Consider the following 18978-nt stretch of genomic DNA (forward strand, 5'->3'; position numbering starts at 1 on the left):
GAATCTCAATGCGAGAGAGGAGAATCAGAAGCGGCCACTCTAATTTGGAACGCGCCGAAAGCATCCTTTAAACTCAAAACTACGGGCCTTCGCGCGCGCGCGCGGACTTCAAAAACAAACTGAAGTAAACTCTCGCTATAAATAACACATTAAAAAAAGAAAAAGAAAAACCTGAGGTAGGTTGTTAAGTTGGCGAAAGAAAAAGAAAGCTCGCACGCTCTACGCATATCGTTAGCGTGTACGATCGGAATGGTGGTGCGCGTTCGCTTATCGCATTCAAGCAAAACCAAAACGCCCCGTAGGGAAAGGAAAAATAAAACATAAACGCTCTGGCTGATTCTTCTCGGCAGTCTGTTGTATCGCGTTCGGTTTCTTTTCTCTTTGCCCGTATCGGAGGACTGACCCGCTTTTTTTTTTGAACGCGACGTTTTGTAAGCGGCCGGGCTGCTGAAGGTCACGGCGTCCCTGGTGCGCGGAAAATAATCGAAGCTCGAAAGGGGCGAGAAAAGGGATCTGGAAAACTAGTTCTCGCAACCAACCTATCTCGTTAATCGTCCCCGAAAGTGTCTCGACTGTTTTCTTCGTTTCTTTTCTTGGGGGATTTTCTTGCTTTTGTGCCGAGTTTCTCGCTCAATTTCGAGTAGGATCTGGAGTGCGTTTCTGTCGCCTCACGCCAGACTGTTCGAAGCCCACGTTGTCGCGCTGCTTCGATCTGGCAGTGAACTACTTCGAGAATTCACGGTTCGAGGCGGGTGCATACGCCCCAGGCTGTGCGATCGTACTTCGATTGAAGCCTAGTAGATTTCTTCCAGATATATACTCTCCCGAACCTGGGATTCGAAAAATCGTCCGTTCGAGGTTCAAGCTGAAGGGTGTAAACATATTCGACATGCTTGCTCGAGCACCCTCGGGAAGTAATATTCCGTTATGGGTTACGAATTACTTGTGATCCGTGACTTTCTCAGGTGATCTCTTAACCGTCGCGTTCTCGCCAACCGGTACCTCGGAAAATCGTCCATTCCAAGTTCAAGCTGAAGGGTGTACATGTTTCGATATGCTTCTGCCCCAGCAGAATTGGGAAGTAATCTATTGCAGGTAATGGATTACTTGGCATTCATTTACTTTATCGAGTACCTTTTTTTTTTTAATTACTGCCGAGTTATGCGTTACTTTTTCGCGGCAGTAATTGGTGCGTAATTTAGTTACAGGCTATTTCGACCAACTGTTTAATTACCCCCTGCCTTTACAAATATTAGTGTAATATAGTAGGTGAACCTCTATGATCAGTCAGTGGGACATCATAATACGATAGCTCTTCTAATGTTTTTCGCTGATTCCCTTATACAGTCTTTATATACTATATGACGTTCGTATAGCTTGAACACAACAATGAACGCGCTCGGGTTTCACTCTAAACTCGGCTGTAAGGGGCGGAATGAATCTTTGGACGAGTATTGGAACCGAACGGATCGAGTCAAGTCACGTCTACTCCATGAGAAAGTTTCCAAGTCTTTTCGCCGAGCACGTTCAAGCGCGCGTTGTGCTTCGTCTACGGAAGTCGGAGCACGCTTTCGGCTCTTAGGGAGATTTAGAGGTCCATTTGTACTGTCACGTGACAGCTACCGGTGGCACGCGCCACTAAGTTTGAAGTGCGCTCGTGTGCCTGTCGGAGTTGAACTGCCCCGAATAGGAACGGAGCCAGTAAAATTCTTTATTATTCTAGCGGTCGTGGCTCCGTGCCCGAAGACTGGTTACTTTGTGTGCTCCTTCGGTGAAGTAAAAGTTAAAAAAAAAAAAAAAAGAACTAAGCCGTACCCATCACCCCGGAAGTTTGCCGCGCAAATTTAGGAGAAGTTACGACACCGCTTGAGTCAAATCTGGAATTTCGTTGTTGTTGTTGCGTTTACTTTTTCGGAGGCCAGTAGAACGCGCCCTGGGAGACGGAACTATGTCGTGTTTTGACCGCTTTTGCTTTTGCTGTGGCGTCAGCCGCGCTGGGAATAGTCGTCGGGGTCTGACGGAGGACCCCGTAAAAATATTAGCGCGAAAGTCAAATGACGGGGGAGGACAGGACAAGCGCTACTTTCAACCGACGTTTTAATAAAAAGACGACGAAAAGAAAAAACGAAAACGTGTTTCTGAAAAAAAAAAAAAAAGGATTTAAAAGGGCAATGCACAAAAAATTAAGATAATAATAATAAAAAAGTTAATCGAAAAAAAATACATATGGAAGATTAGTTAAAAACTAAAAATAAAAGGTCCAAAGATTAAAAAAAATAAAATAAAATAAAGAGGTATCGTAGTTTCTTGGGTGACAAGTTCGCTGATGGCGAGCTTACGCAGGATTCGCTTCTTGCTGCGATGGACTCGTAGATTTCTTTTGACCTGTTCTTCCTCGTGCTTTTCCTTTCGCGTTTAAATTTTATTTTTTAATTTTTTTTATGACGTTTGAACAGCTATAGGCCGCCTACTTATGTTGTTATTGTGGTCGAGATATGGGCTTGAGCCAGCGGTTGACAGAGCATTGGTGTGATTACGGCTGCTGACGCTGCTGATCCAAACGGGCGATCATAGGTGTAGCAGCAATGTATACGATGTTTTACCTTATGATATGATGGACGGACGGTACGAGCCACCAGTGTGACCGTATGACGCCCCGATCGTCGCTGCGGCCCTCGCGAAGATCACGGGACACTCACCAGGCATTGGATTGGCCCGGATGACTGGTATAAGGTGAAACGCAGTATAGCGCTATCCTGGTCTCGGTCAAAAGTAGCAGCACTGTCAGCCGATCATCGGTGGTCCTACTTATAGTTCTCACAGTATCGCTTAGGGTTGCAACCTCGCTTATTGTACACCAGAGGCCGAAAAAACGAAGGTGGGTTCAGTGACGTGAGCGTAGCGTAAGGTTAAATGCGTACAACATCGATTTTTTTTTTTTTTGGGGGGGGGGGGGGTTGTTTGTAAATATGACGTACTGCTTTCACCGCTGTAACAATTGGTCATAGTTTTGTTTAGTGGCCTGTTAGTCCTCTTTCAACAACTCTTTTCTGAGACCGGTTGCTAGGTGCACCTGGCGCAAACTGCTGCCTTTAGCTGTCAGCTTGTGCTTGCCGCACGGGATCTGGCGATGAAAAAAAAAAAAAAAACGAAAAAGTAAAATTGGACGTTTAATACGTATTATTGCTGCCGTTTAATATCAAAGTGTCTAAATAGAGTGTTAAAGGGTTTGTTAAAATTCTTCCTTTTTCTTAATATTTTACTGTACATGACCGCAGAGATCTAACTTGTACCGTTTCGGTTGCGAAGTAAAAATAGATGATTGTGTTTTTCTTCTATTCGTTCACATTTGCATCGAAACTGCATTTTGGAAACTGGGTGACCCAGATCCGTCGTACCCGGAAAAAAAGAAAAAAAAAGAAAAGCTCGCTGATTTCGGCCGACAAGCGTATCAAACCGGCGATGAAGCGGGGCCGCCGTAACTCTCTGGCAGCGCCCATTGGCCACGCTGTCCGATGCGCTGCCAGAACCGAGAGGGCTCCGTGGGCGCCTTTCGGTCGTTCGGCTTCGATTTCAGCCCGGCCGGAATATCACATCGCCCGAAAGGGGCCGATGCGCATCCCGGCAGTGTACTATAGTCTCGCGCAATCAGACACAGAGAAGGGAACCGAAATAGAACTAGTTATTCACTCGTAGGATAACTTAAAGTATCGTTCGGTATGTTTCAAAGGCCATTTTGTACGGCATTGGGGAGACATGTTTTATATCGTATGATTCGTATTCCTGGTCGATTCGGCAATAAGAGAGATGTTACTAGAGGTGTAGCGTGCAAACTGCGGAGCATAAATGGTATCCTTTGAAAGGAAACCCCAGTTGTTATTGGCTGAGGTCTGTAACGCCGCTTTGGACTCTCACGAGACGGAGCGGTAATTTGTGGAAAGCTGGAGTCGCGCTGCTCGTACTTCGTCCGAAAGACAAGATGTCAGCTGGGGACGTGACGACAGAAATGTCGGCGGGGAACGTTTCAAACACGTTCAAAGAAAACGGGCTTGCTCCATCATACGTATTCGTCTTTTACACGTTACTCGGAAACAAAGTAATCGGTTACGGTTAAATTACTCTGTTAAATTGTATTCGGTGAAATTACTTCATTACTTGAGGTGCAAAAATAATTGGCCATTATTCGAGAAAGTATCCGTTACCATTCCGCTTACTCGATATCATTTTGAAAATGACAGATATTTTTTTTTCTGTTTGATTAAAACGAGGTGTTTTGTATTGTCCGTCATTGGATTTGAAGCGCGAAATTGTGAACTCTGCTCATCCTCTTAATCCACCAAATTTTCGCTAAACCATCGTCCAGTCGGAGTCTTGGTTCGAGGATTCCTCGAAAGAAACTTGTACAAATGGCGCCGTGAGAACGAGGAGGGGGAACGTTTGCGAGTGATTCGAGTATACTTCCAAGGTACCGTAATATACCGAGCGTCCGCCCATCCTACCATAAGCGCCCGCATCTGTATGTTGTAACATTCGTAAAATACACGAAAGACATATTTTCACATATTGTTGACTTAAGAACTAAGCGCCCATTCCCCAGTTTTACACGATTATCTCAAAATTTTGAGTGTGCGCGTGCTCGCGATTTTACGGTACCTAGATTACTCCCGCGATTCTTTCCTAATAGATGTAATCAAATGATTACAAAATTACTTTAAAAAGTAAGTGAATAGATGTAACTCGATTACCTGTAATCGGTACCGCACAAGCCTGATACAGCGATAATATGTAATCTTCGCACATGCCTGCGGACAGTTTTTGTATGACCAATGTGGCTCTAGTACAAGAAAGAACACTCGTCAGGCAATGTCTGACGACTCTCATTTGTATGATGTATTAGCTTAAAAAGTTTCCGCGCGATCCCACAAAGTTGTCGACCGCCGAAAGCCCGCTTGCGAGATGTTTGAGGCTGCATTCCGTCGTGCGATTCGGTGTCCCTCTCCTTCATGCTCGACATTCGAGGTAGCGCTGCTGCACGGTTAACCGGCAGGAGTTTCACTCACCCCAACTGCCCCACCCTTGCCGCGAATGGACAGACGGGCGGTGATCTCTTCCGGCCTTTTGAAGAACAGGCTCGGCGTGAGACCTTCAAATCGTAACGAACAAACGAGGCTGGGGAGCGTGCCGCTCTGAAGCGGTTGTCGCTCGATGAGAGCGATTGATGTATGCGGGAGGTGGAACATATATAATAAGAGGCGAGTGTGGCGGGTGCAACCGACCGGCGGTCGTGTGCCACGCTTTGCAGAAGCGGGACAAACGAACTCTTTCGGAAGACTCCTGTCCTTGCTGTCGGGGAGGGCGGGGCGCTCGTTGCGAGAGCACGCGCCGGTACGGGTCGGTCGTCGTCGGTCAGACACGGACGGCGGGACTGCCGAACCAGAAAACCAGTCCCCTTGTTTCGCATTTCTACGGGTCTCGGTTTTGCTCTTTGTTTTCTTTAAAAAAAGGAAAAAAAACATGTTTTAAAGCGCTTGACGGGTTTTGTCCGCGCGACTTTTTGTACCGCGGATTGAGTGGATTGAGCGCGTGCATATAAAAGGCCGTCCCTCAAGGGTGTGTCCCCTCTCTCCTTCCCTGGGAAGGACCTGAATGCAGTGATGGTTTTTGGAACGGGTGAAGGGAAAAAGAGGGACAAATTTTGTGTAACATTAAAAGCTTGGCAGACTCTTTTTCTCTCTCTCTCTCTCTTTTGTTGCGCGGCTACAAAGGATTGACGCGCGCGACAAACGCGAAGAGAAGGCTCGTTCCCGTCCCTCTCGGATGTTGGCGGTTACTGGCCTCGGGCGGCTCTGCTGGCGAAGTTGCCCCTCCGCGAATGTTGGTGCGAGTTGGCTACTTACCGCTACTGGAGAAGGCTGCTGCCCACACTCTTATAACTCTTTTTCTTTGTCGCTATTGATAGCGTTTTCCTTTCGTGTGTTCTGATCTCATATCAAGCTCGCTAGTTGTGATAGTGCATCGACTGCATGGGAGCGTCGATCGTGCACGCGACCTGAAGCTGGCGCATCCCGGCACTGTGTTGTCAGAGGCAGCAGCCACCTACTTAGAATCAACTTTCAATTGAAGTGTAAGCGGTGGATGCGATTGAGCGATGCGAAGGTTTATCGCGGATGGCTTACATTGCTTCGTTTTTACTCGAAATTACAACGTACCAGATGGCACGTCCGGAACAGCCATTCGGGTTGTCTTTATAAAATATGTGGCTCCTCTCAAAGTTGGCGCGCTGACTAGCAAAGTAATTTTCACTGCTTGCTTCGAAACAGAGGAACTAGGTTTGAATTACTCTTCCTTTCAAAGTCTAATCCCGCCATCTGTATATCAAGCTATTTCTGTCGTACGCCATCCCACCTACAGAATAAAAGAACAAAACTGCGCAGGATATTAGGAGAAAATGTTGCCGCTTGACGCATTGTTGGACGCGCGCTATTGTTCGACAATGTTTGTGACACAGAGTTGTTGCGCATGCATGCTTCCAACTTTCTAAAGAAACTTTTTTTCTTCTTTTTGTTTGCTTGGCTTTGTGCTTCCATTTTTCAGACTGGCATTGTCGTCGAGTTTGCAAATGCGTGTGGTCGAGGCTCTTTGTTTCTCCTCTGCATTGTTTCTTCCTTTTTGTGTTTTTGTTTTGTTTAGGCGCAATTGAGACAATTGCAGCCACGTGCGTACTACTACTACCTTTACGTCGCCTCACGTAACGTTAATTTTGCCAAGGTGTACCGAGCGTCCTTTGAAGGCCGAGCGTTCCGAAGAAATGTGCCATCGAAGGCATTTAGAAGTTACTACGCGAGGAGCGGACGTTAATAGGAGACGTCTGCCGCTTGGCCCTTTTCATGAGTCACGCGAAGTTTAATCTTTGTCTCGGGAAAATAACAGGAAGCACGCTCTTGCTCTCTCTTCTTCTTTTTTTCCGTTGCTCTTTTGTTTGAGAGAGGCTCATTACCGTGCCCCGTGAGGTCGGGGTGAAGTGGACTACGCGGTTTGTTTGTGCATGTACAGAGTGCGACACCGTTAGCACGAACGAAAGTCCCGCTTTCCTGTTTTTGTTTTTGTTTTTCTAAAATTCTAAGGCCCGCGTCCAAATGATTGGTGTAGTGCGATACGCTGCTGCGGCCTATTGGGGAGGAGGACAGACCGTGACGCCCCAAGCGGTTAACTTTAGAACTACACGGGTGAGGACAACAAATACAATGACTCAGCGCTCGGCCGACATAACCGAACGCGGCGTCAGCGTTCGGCTGGAGTTCGTGTTCTCCGGTGAGAGGGAGGAGGGGCCCTTTTGTTTCCACTGCGGCCTGCATGAGCAATGCAGCATGCACTGTCCCTGTGACAGAAGCTGTGCGCGGTTAAAAGAATTCACAAATAAACAAAAAACAACTATATTACATTAACTCGATTACAAAAATACACGTATATACAGTCATTGTTCCGGTTAGCGTCGCCGCGATCTTGTCCCTTCGAGTTCCTTCGTTCCACTGACGCACGCATCCATATCCCCCCCCACACACACACACTCGCCTAAGCCGTCCCGTCCCGAAACCTGTCTCCCCACTTCCCCCCGGCTCCTCTTCAGCGGGCCCCCTCCGCCGCCAGAGCGTCTGGCTCGCAGCTGCAAGTCATCAAAGGGGGTGCCCGCCGACCGGGGAGAAACAGGGCTCACCCGCGGGCCGTCGAAGCCTAAGTCGCTGCGAAGGTCCCGCTGGCTGCGTATAAGCGGGGTCTCCGCCTAATGTAAGTTGTTCGCGTATTGTGGAACACACTCCCGCCCCGCGGAACGAGGAGGGCCTGTCACTTTTCACGTGGCGAGTTCCAGCGGGTACAGCAGTTGCACTGGACGTCTAAGGATCGTTCCGTTGGGAAGGCGCACCAAACACGAGCGCACATGACCGTCCCGTCCCCTTTGCACCCCCTCAATTCGCCCCACTTTCCACTGTATTCGCGGTGCTTTTTCCTCATGCACCAAGACCACATCTCCGTCTTTCAGGCTGTTGATCTGCGTCTCTGTCGATTGGTGCGCTGAGCGTAATTGCAGCAGATACTCTTTTTTCCACCTTCTCCAAAAACTGTCCATTACTTTTTGACGATGCCGCCAACGTCTGGAGAGTTCACCCTTTGTTGACTCTCCTATTCGGTCCAGGCTTTTTGACGGCAAGGTAGTCGGTCGCCTGCCCGACAGGAAGTGCGCCGGAGTCAAGATAGGTTGGTCTGGCAGGTCGTCGTGGATTGTTGCCAGTGGTCGGGAGTTCACGACGGCCTCCACCTCGTGCAAAATAGTGGTCAATTCTTCAAAGCCGAACCGATTTTTTCCGAGAATGATGCGCAGGCTTCGCTTGACGGTTTGAACCATTCGTTCCCAGAAGCCGCCCCACCACGCTGCTCTTTCGGCAATGAATTTCCATTTGATTCGGTTTTGTGAACAATGATCTTGAAATCGATCACTCCTCAAGATCGGCCAAATACCGGACAGGTCCTTCGAGACTCTTTTAAACGTAAGAGCATTGTCCGAATAGATGACACCGGGCAGTCCTCTTCGGGCAGTGAAGCGCTGGAAAGCCATGATGAAGGCCTCTGTCGAGAGGCTAGAGACTAGCTCCAGATGCACGGCTCGAGTTACCGCACAGGTGAAAAGAGCGATGTACGACTTCTCGTCCGAATTAGCAGTCTTCACCATTAGCGGACCAGCGAAGTCGATGCCGACCACCTCAAAAGGGTCCGCTTGATTCACGCGATCCTGCGGCAACGGCGCAGTCGGAGCAGTAGCCGGTTTCAGTCGACCGAGTCGACAAGCGTTGCACCGATTTATGATCTTTTTGGTCAGCTGTCGCACCCGCGGTACCCAGTAGCGCTCACGGAGTTGGTTTAAAGTATCTTGAAGCCCGCCGTGCAGTGTTCGCTGATGACAGTCTCGCACCAGCAGCTCTGTGAAATGGTGTTCGGGTGAGAGCAGGAGCGGGTGCCTGACTTCGACGGTCTCGTTCAGCTGCTGAAGTCGTCCCCCGACGCGCAAAAGCCGATCGGGGTCGATGAACGGGGTGAGGGAGACGAGACTGGATCGGCTTTCCAGTTTCTTATCCTTGATTAGCGCTGTCAGTTCTTGTGGATAAGCCTCTTGTTGCGTTCTTGCGATCCACCAAGTCTCTGCTCGTCCCAGTTCTTCAGCCGTCAGTGGTCCTTTCCGCTGATCGCGTTGCTCTCTGCAGTTCTTGACGAACCGCATGATCCATGCCGTAATCCTGAGGACTCGTTCCAGTGTGCCGTAACGCTCCAGTTCCAACAGCGGTGCAGTTGTCTCGGTCGTAGTCTGCAACGCATGATATTCCCGCTTCCCTTCCTCTTCAATTAGGGAACCCGGAACGTCCTCGGAGATGGTGAAGGTTGGCCACGCCTCTGGAGCCCTGACAAGCCACGTTGGACCCCTCCACCATAGTTCACTTGTTTGAAGGTCTTCCGCGCTGATTCCCCGCGTCATCAAATCGGCGGGATTTTCCAGCCCTGGGCAGTGTTTCCACGTGGAAGGCCCCTCTCCAGCCTGTATCTCGATCACTCGGTTTGCCACGAATGGTTTCCATTTTGCCGCCGACCCTCGGATCCAATGAAGCGTGATCATGCTGTCTGTCCAGTAGAACACCTCTTGAATATTCATGACCTCCCCGAGGTACTGGCCTATTCGTCTTCCGATCACCGCCGCCATCAGCTCGAGTCGAGGGAGTGTCAGTCGCTTTATAGGCGCCACACGGGATTTTGAGAACACCAAGTTTACCTCGACTTTCCCTTCTTTTCCTTCCACTCTCAGATAGGCACAGGTGCCGTACGCCACCGGGCTCGCGTCACAGAAGATGTGTAGTTGTAGAGAACTCACAACCTCTCTTGGCTCCTTCATGACGCAGCGACGAATCAGCACCGTCTGAATCTGCGGGAGTTCGGCACTCCATCGTCGCCATTCCACTAGCAGCTCGTCGGTCAAATCGTCGTCCCAGCCGAGCCCGCATTCCCAGATTCGCTGGAACAAAACCTTCACTCGTATCACGAAAGGTGCCAGGAGTCCCAACGGGTCGAAAACTCTAGCAGCCGCACGGAGCACATAGCGCTTCGTCCTTCCGCTGCACGTAACGAAGTTGAGCACCCTCTCCACTGGAACAGCCAGCGTGTCCGTGTCCCGTCGCCATAACAGCCCAAGCACTCCCTTCGGCTCCGAAAAGGCGGATGTCGTCGAACCCCCGTCAAACGAATATTGCAGCTCTGTAGCGTTGGTTGACCATTTTCGTAGTTTCATCCCTGCATCTGCTAATATCCGACTGGCTTGGTCCTGTAGTAGCGCTGCTTCTTCGATCGTTGAGGCCCCAACCAGCAAGTCGTCGACGTAAAACGACCTTCGAAGCAGCTCTGCAGTTGATTTGAGGTCTCCATTTACGCCGTTCAGGTGATGCACAAGCGTGGCGGTCAACAGAAAAGGGCTGGCGGAAGTCCCAAACGGCACTCTAGTCATTCTCCATTCCTCGACGCGTGATTCTGAACTCTCTGTCATCGGATCTCTCTGAGCCCATAGGAAGCGGAGTGCGTCTCTATCTTGTGGTCGGACACCGATCTGTAAAAATGCCTTTTCTATGTCTGCCGTCACAGCGATCGGGTGCATACGAAAGCGCACCAAGATCCCGACGAGGTCGGCGTTCAGGTTCGGTCCCTTGTCCAGGTGTTCGTTAAGTGACGCAGCTCCAGGTAGATGTGAAGAAGCATCGAAGACGACCCGTAGTTTCGTTGTCTCCGATTCGTTCCGAATGACTGGTTGGTGCGGCATATAGTAGGTCCGGGAGCGTGACGACTCGGCGTCTGGAGTGTTCGCTGGAACCCTCTCAGCGTGTCCTGCTGTTATGTAGCTGCCGATGGCGTTGTCATACTCAATCGAGAGGGACTCATTCCGTGAAAGTCTTTTCGTCAAACCTCCGAGACGTTTCAACGCCAGCGTGCGGTTGTCTTTCAGGTTTCCGGTGCTGGCTTTCCATGGCAAGCCTACCTCGTACCGTCCATCAACTTTCTTGATTGTCTCGTTGAACTCGGTCAGTACCTCGTTGTGCTCCTCTGTCTTGCTGCATGGCCGATCAGCGATGCCGATGCTCTCCAGCTCCCAAAAACCCCGCAGCACGTCTCCGACGTCCTCCTTCTCCGCGGGTCCGACCCTCAAAACGCATACCATGCTGTTGGCGTTGCCGCTGAGAGAGCTGTGGTGAGACACGGGGCCCTGAAAGGTCCACCCAAAAATGGTGCTGATGGCGACCAGTTTTTGATTTTCTTCGCACCGCAGCACTTGGTCTCCGGTGACCCTCCACAGCTGATCGGATCCGACTAGCAGAGATATGCCTTCCTCCGCCGGAACCCCAGGAAACAGGAGCGCATCCGCAATGCGGCGTCCGTCTTCCTCCACTCGGCGAACAAACACGTGGTCGGCGGGTACCCGAACGACATCCTTGCAAATGAAGGGTACCTCGACAGCCTCGACAACGCATTCTTCTTGGCCGTACTGACTGCGCAGTCGTACCTCGACCAGTTGTCGCCGTTGTGGTCGTGTCGAGCAGTGGCCGAACGTATTCAGTCGGAGGCTGGTTTCTCCAAGAACCTTGAGGCCGAGCTTGCGCGAAACATCTTCTCGGATAAAAGTGCGTTGGCTGCCTCCGTCGACGATGGCCCGCACGTAGCCGCGTCGTTCCCCCTCTACAGCCCAGGCCCGGAACGTCTGGAGCAGGACCTCGGAATCCAATAGATCGGCGGCAGCACTTTGGACGCTAGTCAGCGGGGCATCTCGATCCGGTTTTCTCAGCGCGGGATTCCAGTCGGGGTCACACATTGACGTAGCATGCCGACCTGAACATCCCGCGCATGACACTTTCCGCCGACACTCTCTTGCTCGGTGCCCCCCCAGTGTGCATCGGAAGCACCGGGAGCCCTCTGTCAGCTTTCTTTTCTTTTGATCGAGTTTGAGATCGCAAGTGCATAATTCCGCCGAATGCTTGGATGAGCCGCAAAAGAAGCACTGGCCAGTGATGCCTGTGTGTAACAGTGCCGCAGCTGGCATTCCTGATCCATCGATCCCAGTCTTCCGCGGTGGGTCATACCGCTCGGCCACGACACCGGCTCTCTCTCTGCTCTCGACCTCGACACGAAGAAACCCAAGAATCTCGGCGAGCTCACCTTCGGCATCGGCGGATTGCAACGGCGAGGGACAGATCCGTGCAGAGGACAGCGAGTCGATCGAGCGGCCGGCGTCTTGTCCTGTTGCATTCGGCGACGTTGGATCTCTCTCCGACGTCCCGGACGCCCTGTAGGCGGTGTTGCCCGACTGCCACCTGTGGTAGTCCAGCACAATCTCTTTCGGCAGGGCCCTGAGAAGAATGTCCGACATCATTGTGCAGTACGTCGACGATCCCACGCCGAGACCTCTTAGCCCTCGGATGTTGGTCTGCACATGGTCGTAGATCCTCCTAAGTCCCCTTGTGTCCTTCGCGGACGCCACCGGCGGCAGAGATCGGAGCTTCGCCAAGTGGTCTTGCTCAATTCTTCGTCTGTCGCCGAACCGCTGCGTCAGGATGTGGATGGCATCGTCGTAGCAGGCCTCCGTGGCCTGAAGTCCTGCGATTGCGGCAGCAGCTGGTCCGGTGACGAGTGTGCGAAGGTAGTGGAACTTTTCCGATCGTGTGATGCTGTCGTTGCTGTGAACAGCACCACTGAACTGTTCCCAAAAGCTCTGCCAACCGCTGATATCCCCGTCAAAGGTCAGGAGTCGCAACTTCGGGAGCTTCACTCCGCTTGTCCTGTTGGAAGGAGGTACTGAAGCTGTCGCCGATGTGGTCTCGTTCAAGGGCGTCGGCGTTGGCAGTTCCCTTTGTCGTAGCGATGCGATCTTGCAGCCTAGCACCGCTAGAACTCGGGTGGCCTCGTCGTCGTATTCGGATACAGTCGTGTATTCCGCGACGAGATCCTCTAGTGGCACTTGGTCCTCGATCTCTGCATTTAGAGACCGAAGCGTCTGGTTGCATGCGTTGATTCGTTCTCGCCAGGCAGTCACCGTGGCCAGATCCGCTGTCTCCAGTCCCGCCGACGCCTCGCTGATGAGCCTTGTGGTTTGCTCCCGTTTGACTCCACGTTTTCCTTTAAGCCGCTCCATCGTTTGCCGTTCACGAACACGCACCCAGCTCTTTCACAGCGTTCCAGTGAGGCGGTCACAAAGATCAAAGCCGCTCACCTCGTTCGATGTTCTTTCCCGGGTTTCGGCACCATAGTTTTTGTGACAGAAGCTGTGCGCGGTTAAAAGAATTCACAAATAAACAAAAAACAACTATATTACATTAACTCGATTACAAAAATACACGTATATACAGTCATTGTTCCGGTTAGCGTCGCCGCGATCTTGTCCCTTCGAGTTCCTTCGTTCCACTGACGCACGCATCCATATCCCCCCCCACACACACACACTCGCCTAAGCCGTCCCGTCCCGAAACCTGTCTCCCCACTTCCCCCCGGCTCCTCTTCAGCGGGCCCCCTCCGCCGCCAGAGCGTCTGGCTCGCAGCTGCAAGTCATCAAAGGGGGTGCCCGCCGACCGGGGAGAAACAGGGCTCACCCGCGGGCCGTCGAAGCCTAAGTCGCTGCGAAGGTCCCGCTGGCTGCGTATAAGCGGGGTCTCCGCCTAATGTAAGTTGTTCGCGTATTGTGGAACAGTCCCAGCTCAGCACAAAAGCCGAAGTGGGTCAAGCTCGCATTCTCTGGGGTTAGATCCGGCACTTAACGTCGCTTCGTCGATTGTTAGTATTTTTTACATTAAACTGTGCCCCGCGCTGTATTGTAGAAGATGACATGGACATGCTCATTAGACCTGTCGGCATGTGCACAGGCCTTGTGTTGAGTAAACACCAAGCGTGGGGAAAACAAACGGGTCAGAGCGCCCCCTATTGTTCGATCTCCTGCCCAATACCACTACCAGCTAGAATAACCGAAGCAATGAGGAGCGCAAGTTTGTCTGCTCCTTTTACGCGGGTTCTGGTGATGTTAGAACGCGGAGCTCTGATTGGCTGTGATTGAAGGATAGTGGGTAGACCTCGAGGCAGCTCGCTTTGAGGTCTACCCACTATCCTTCAATCACAGCCAATCAGAGCCCTGCGTCTTTCTGACGTCACCGCTACTCCTGCGCCCACAGCAGACGACTTGCTCTCCGTATAGCATTTCGACGTCATCAGGGGGAAAGCGAGCGCAGACACAGATTGGGCACGAGTTCAGTCTTGTACTGTATTCATTACGAGTAATCAAATTACTCGTAACCAATTACTTTTTTAGATTAATTTTTGAATACGTTGATTACGAAGTAATCGCAACAACAGTCTGATTAATTTTGGGAAGTAGACTACAATTACTCGTAACCGGTAGGATTTTCCCCTCCCCATTGTAACGGCGCCCTTAGCTTCTACAAGTTTTCTACCGAGTAACCATCGAACTAAGTGTCCGACAGCAGAAAGGTTTATCAGAATTGTTGGATTGAGTATATGAGTAGTTTGTAATTCGCTTATTATAATCCAATAATGAACGGTGCAAAATATCAGTTTTTAAACCGGCAGAAAAATCGGTTGTTTCGGAAATCTGAAGTAATCGGAAAAGTAAGGGTTACTTTTTCAAGTAACGGCTTTTTACTTTTCTTCTCGAGTAATCGAGTAATATCCCGGAATACGTAATCGATCGCTTTCTCTCTTTTTTTTTTATTTTTTCGAGTTACGCGTACGAGACTGCACGAGCGCTGTGTCAGCGTTGGGCTGGATCTCGCTTCCACTCAATGCGTTAAAGAACACTCGACGTCGGGCCCTACCGCTGAGTTGGCGTCACCCCAGTGTGATGACGTGCCAGGGGGGCAGAGGAGGTCTAAGGCTTTGCGTATTCTAGTGTTGCCTATATATATAGTTCGTTTCATCATAAGTCGGAGCTCCACACTACGAGTTGGTTGGACTAATCAAGCAGTGCTCGGTGTCACGAGCGGCGTTCTTTGCACGTGCCATTCACTTGTAATTCAATCGTGTTTCGAGAGTACGCCCCTAACCTCGAGCTTTTAGTGTGCGTGTTTGTGTATGCGGGATGTTTCACGGAACGTCGGCTCTATCGTTCCTGAGAAAACTACGAATTGCACTGAAAAAGAACGATTGACGTCATATTCATCCCTGCTATTGACTATTAAGAGTCCATTCAGGAGATAATAACAACGTTCGCAATAATTACCTTATGAATTATTTCTGAATAGTTACCTTTTTACTTATTAAATTTAAAGGAGTGGTTTCAATCAGAAGATTGCTGGGTGTCGTCTCAAATCCTTTAATTTTCCACAGGTCAAAATCATATTTTATTTTATTATCTGAAACGATGGAAAACGATGCCTAGACATTACTCTCATAATCCGAAACTTAGAAACACATTCATTTTCAAGTAAAAGAAAAGAAAAAAAAAGTTCGAATTTGAAGTTCCGGCGCGATCCGCGACAGTGCAGTGACGTCAAAGATTGAGTCGTCCTGCAGCTCGCGTTTTTCTCACGCCTCCGAACCGTCGCCCGCTTCTCGCGGTCAACCGCTCTTCTCCGTGCCTGTCGGCTATCGCTGTGAGCAGGTGACGCTTCAGTTTCGGTTGGAAGTTCTAGGGCCCTTTCAGCGATCTCAAATTCTTTGAAACGAGGTGGAAGAGAACGCGCAGTGGGCTTTTGTGAGCAACGTGAGCGGCCACGACGCGCCGATTCTGCTTGAAAGGCTGCCTCGCGGAGTCATAACCGAAACTAAAGTACACAGACACCGAACCCAGTTGTTTCGACCGTTTGACGATTTCCTTTTCGAAGTCCGAGAGGTCGTCGGGCAGCTAAAAAAGAGAACTTTGTCCGATTCCCCGACTTACCCATCATCCTCAGTGCTACATGTGCCGAGCGCCGCCATGTTTTCCGAGGGAGGATGAAAAGCCAGTGGGCGACGTCACTCCGAACTCCGATTTTCGGTTTTTCAAAAAAAAAAAAAAAAAAAAAAGGGCCCTCAGCCATCCTCCCGCTCATCTCGGATATTTACTGAATGATGTGACATTGATCACGTTTAAGCGCTGTGACTATATACTCGTCAGGTTCGCCCACAACCAGGAAGCTAACAAGCTCCTTCCGGGCGAAACACCGACGAAACTAGCCGATAAAATTCGCAAAGATTACTCCAGTGTTCACCTGGCGAATGTCTCGTTTTCGGGAGAATGGCCACGAGCCGGAAACAACTCTTTTTTGCCCCATCGTCGCTCGTGATCTTTGACTCCTTGCGCGTTTGCGTGTCAGGGCGCATTATTCCGAGTCCCACGGCGGGGGGGGAGCACGCACGGCGTCCCGCGCCCGCGTGTTAGCCAAAAAAGAAAAAAGGAACCCGTCGTGCGTGTACACGCGCGAGGAAAAGTACGCCTCAATCGATCGGAATATGTAATCCAACTCCGCTAAGAAAGAAAAAAAAAAAAAAAGAGGGGGGGGGGGGGTTGAGTTGCTCCGACAGCCGCGCCAACGCCCATGGCGCGTTCATGAAACAGGCAGCAGGTTGCCCTGTCTCGCTGCTGTATCCCGTTCGCCGCTAAGCTGACAGTGCGGTGGAAGCTACATGCTCGTTGGACCAGTCTTGCCTTCCGCCACGGGATCACCCTCCCGCCCATCTTCACGCACAAAGAGCGGGGTCAGCTGATGCGAGAAAGGTGGTTGATTGGTCCTGCGAGCCTCTAGCTCCCGTCACGCTGTCAGCTTAGGGGACGACTGAGTGCAGCCAGGGTCTCATGAGCCTTCGCTTAGACGCTCCAATTACGCCGATGATAAAACACTTCCCCCGCCTTCCGACGCGAGCTGCTCGAGTTGTACTTGCGAAAGTTCGCGTCGGCTGCCGCACGGGCATTATGGGCGCTGGGCCGAGCGGCGACGTTGCCCCGCTTGGCTTTGCTGGGTCTCGCGAAATCGGGGGCTCCGCCCGCTGGCTGTGCAATTTTTGCCACTTACCGTCACGCCTGCTGTTTGTCCGGTGACGGGGTCAGTGATGGAATCTTTTGTGTGTTTAGCCGACTTTCTCACTTCGGATATAATCACGACGCTTATAGTCTACCCGCCAAAGCCCGGCAAGGTTTTTGGACGAAATCCTTTCCGGTGGCATTTCCTTCCCGAAGAAACCTAAGAATACAAATATGACATTCGATGGATGCGATATTTGTGTCATGAGCTTCACTGCTCGACTTTTATTTTTTATTTTTTTTTAGGGTGTGTTTGGGGGGGGGGGGGGGGGGGTGATGTTAGCTTTTCAGTGATGAGAAACGGATGGTGTGGCGGTCTTTGAGTCACAACTCGCGACCGGCACGACGCGTGTATAACTGTGAGCCTGTCACGGGCTAGGTGTTCCAACTCGTAACTGCAGTGATCGCTTCCTCGTGTAATGTGCGTCAACTGCTATCGTGCTGCCAGTTCGAAGTGACTATAGTATACATAGTTTTCGCGCGTCGTATCGCAATCCTGGTTGTGATAATAAGCGGAATGCAATAATCTCGCGAACGCCGCTTACACTATCCTACCCGGCTTGCGTTGCCGCGCATTGCCGCGCGGTGGACTTGTTTTTCCAGCCGTACATCTGAAACTCGTGCACGGATGAATAATTCGACGCATGCACGTGTCGCAAGACGCGTTTTCCTCTCATATTTTGGCTTCCTTTTAAATGCGGCGAGCGAGACGTGGCTGCTGGTATTTCCCGCCTTTAATTGCGTTCGGGCTCGCGGCCTCGTACACGCGTGTCGGTCGCCCTGGCTGCTTGGCGTCAAAGCCTCAGGGACTTTTGGTATCTTTTTCCTTCCGTCGTGTGTTTCGATGCGGAGACACTCTACGTTGCAGAGGGTGCCGACGGGGCATCGGCAAGCGGGCGCCTGTAAAAAGGTAAACCGACGACGAGAAATTGCACCGAAACACAGTGTTACGAGCAGTCACCGAGAGACGCCGGTGCCCGTGCCCGTTGTTGAGGAGAAAAAACAATTAATAATAGACATCGAACAGGCCCTACGGGGCGATTTCGGGTACAGCTAGGCCGATTCTCTGTTTGCCCTTCTATGTTCGGTCTGGTTCGATGTCGTAACTGCCGGATCGGCAACCAGGAAGCTTTGGCGGGCCACCTGCTTTTTTTATGTGTGAGGGCGATTGATATCGTGTTGACGGCCACGGCGTGCCGGCATAATTTTAACATAAACTCCGTTTGTACGCTCATTTCCGCGAATAACTGTAGCAGTCGACTGCTACATGTAGGTTAAAGTTCTATGAGGCATATAAACCTCTAGAGGCCATTATTAAAACACGAATTGAATAATACTCACGATGGAGACTGAACATGGGGTCAAGTGATTCCCAGCCAGATACTATATACTGACTGAATTGCGCGAGCATTTTTTTTTTTTTTTTTAGGAATTACGTGGAAGTTGTATAAAGAGTGGGTACAGCTAACAGTTAACTTATATAGTTAAAAAAGTACTAGCTTGATTATGCTGACAAAGACCAGGGGACACAGAATGTGTTGGAGCAACCATGTGTGGTCGGACTAGCCTCGCACACATCCACCCCCACGCACATCACTACAAACAGCACGCGCTGGCCACACACTACATGCGTATAGTAGCTCCAAAACATGGTGACCCTCGGTCTTTATTTTAACAAAAGGATCAAGCTTGTATAAATTTATGTTCATTATTGGCATGTGGGGCAGACATCGAAGCTACGCTTGAAGGCATCCTGTAGATCCATTTGTGTCGGGACGACACTACAGTTTTGACATTGTAATGAAGAGTTGGTTTGAATTGTTCGAACTGCGGACTGAAGCCTAAACCTTGCCACCAGTTTAAAAAAAAGAAAAAAACTTTTAGTTACAAGTTGGCTG

At 50.5% G+C, this 18978-nt stretch overlaps 2 protein-coding genes across 3 annotated transcripts in view; one reads left to right on the forward strand and one right to left on the reverse strand.

Moving 5' to 3' along the window:
* The window catches only part of LOC8041089, a 289123-nt gene that overhangs the window by 96982 nt on the left and 173163 nt on the right, over nt 1-18978 (forward strand). The gene's annotated exons all lie outside the window — the stretch shown is intronic.
* LOC121046466 lies at nt 6173-13210 on the reverse strand. Its single transcript, XM_042292052.1, has 4 exons — nt 12875-13210; nt 10929-12775; nt 7966-8219; nt 6173-6309 (listed from the first exon to the last, which is right to left on the reverse strand). The coding sequence occupies exons 1-4, from the start codon at nt 13208-13210 to the stop codon at nt 6173-6175; spliced, it is 2574 nt and encodes an 857-aa protein (XP_042147986.1).

This window comes from Ixodes scapularis, unplaced genomic scaffold, assembly GCF_016920785.2.
Source record: "Ixodes scapularis isolate PalLabHiFi unplaced genomic scaffold, ASM1692078v2 PGA_scaffold0__279_contigs__length_252992795, whole genome shotgun sequence".
Taxonomy (NCBI): domain Eukaryota; kingdom Metazoa; phylum Arthropoda; class Arachnida; order Ixodida; family Ixodidae; genus Ixodes; species Ixodes scapularis.

Bases quoted from the DNA above. Each gene is read 5' to 3' on its own strand.
- LOC121046466 (XM_042292052.1), bottom strand. From the start codon at position 13,210: ATGGAGCGGCTTAAAGGAAAACGTGGAGTCAAACGGGAGCAAACCACA. The intron at 12,776-12,874 runs GTACCTCCTTCC...TTTTGGGAACAG, and splicing joins CCACATCGGCGACAGCTTCA to TTCAGTGGTGCTGTTCACAG. The intron at 6,310-7,965 runs AGGGGGTGCAAA...TCTGTTTCGAAG, and splicing joins GTGGAAAGTGGGGCGAATTG to CAAGCAGTGAAAATTACTTT.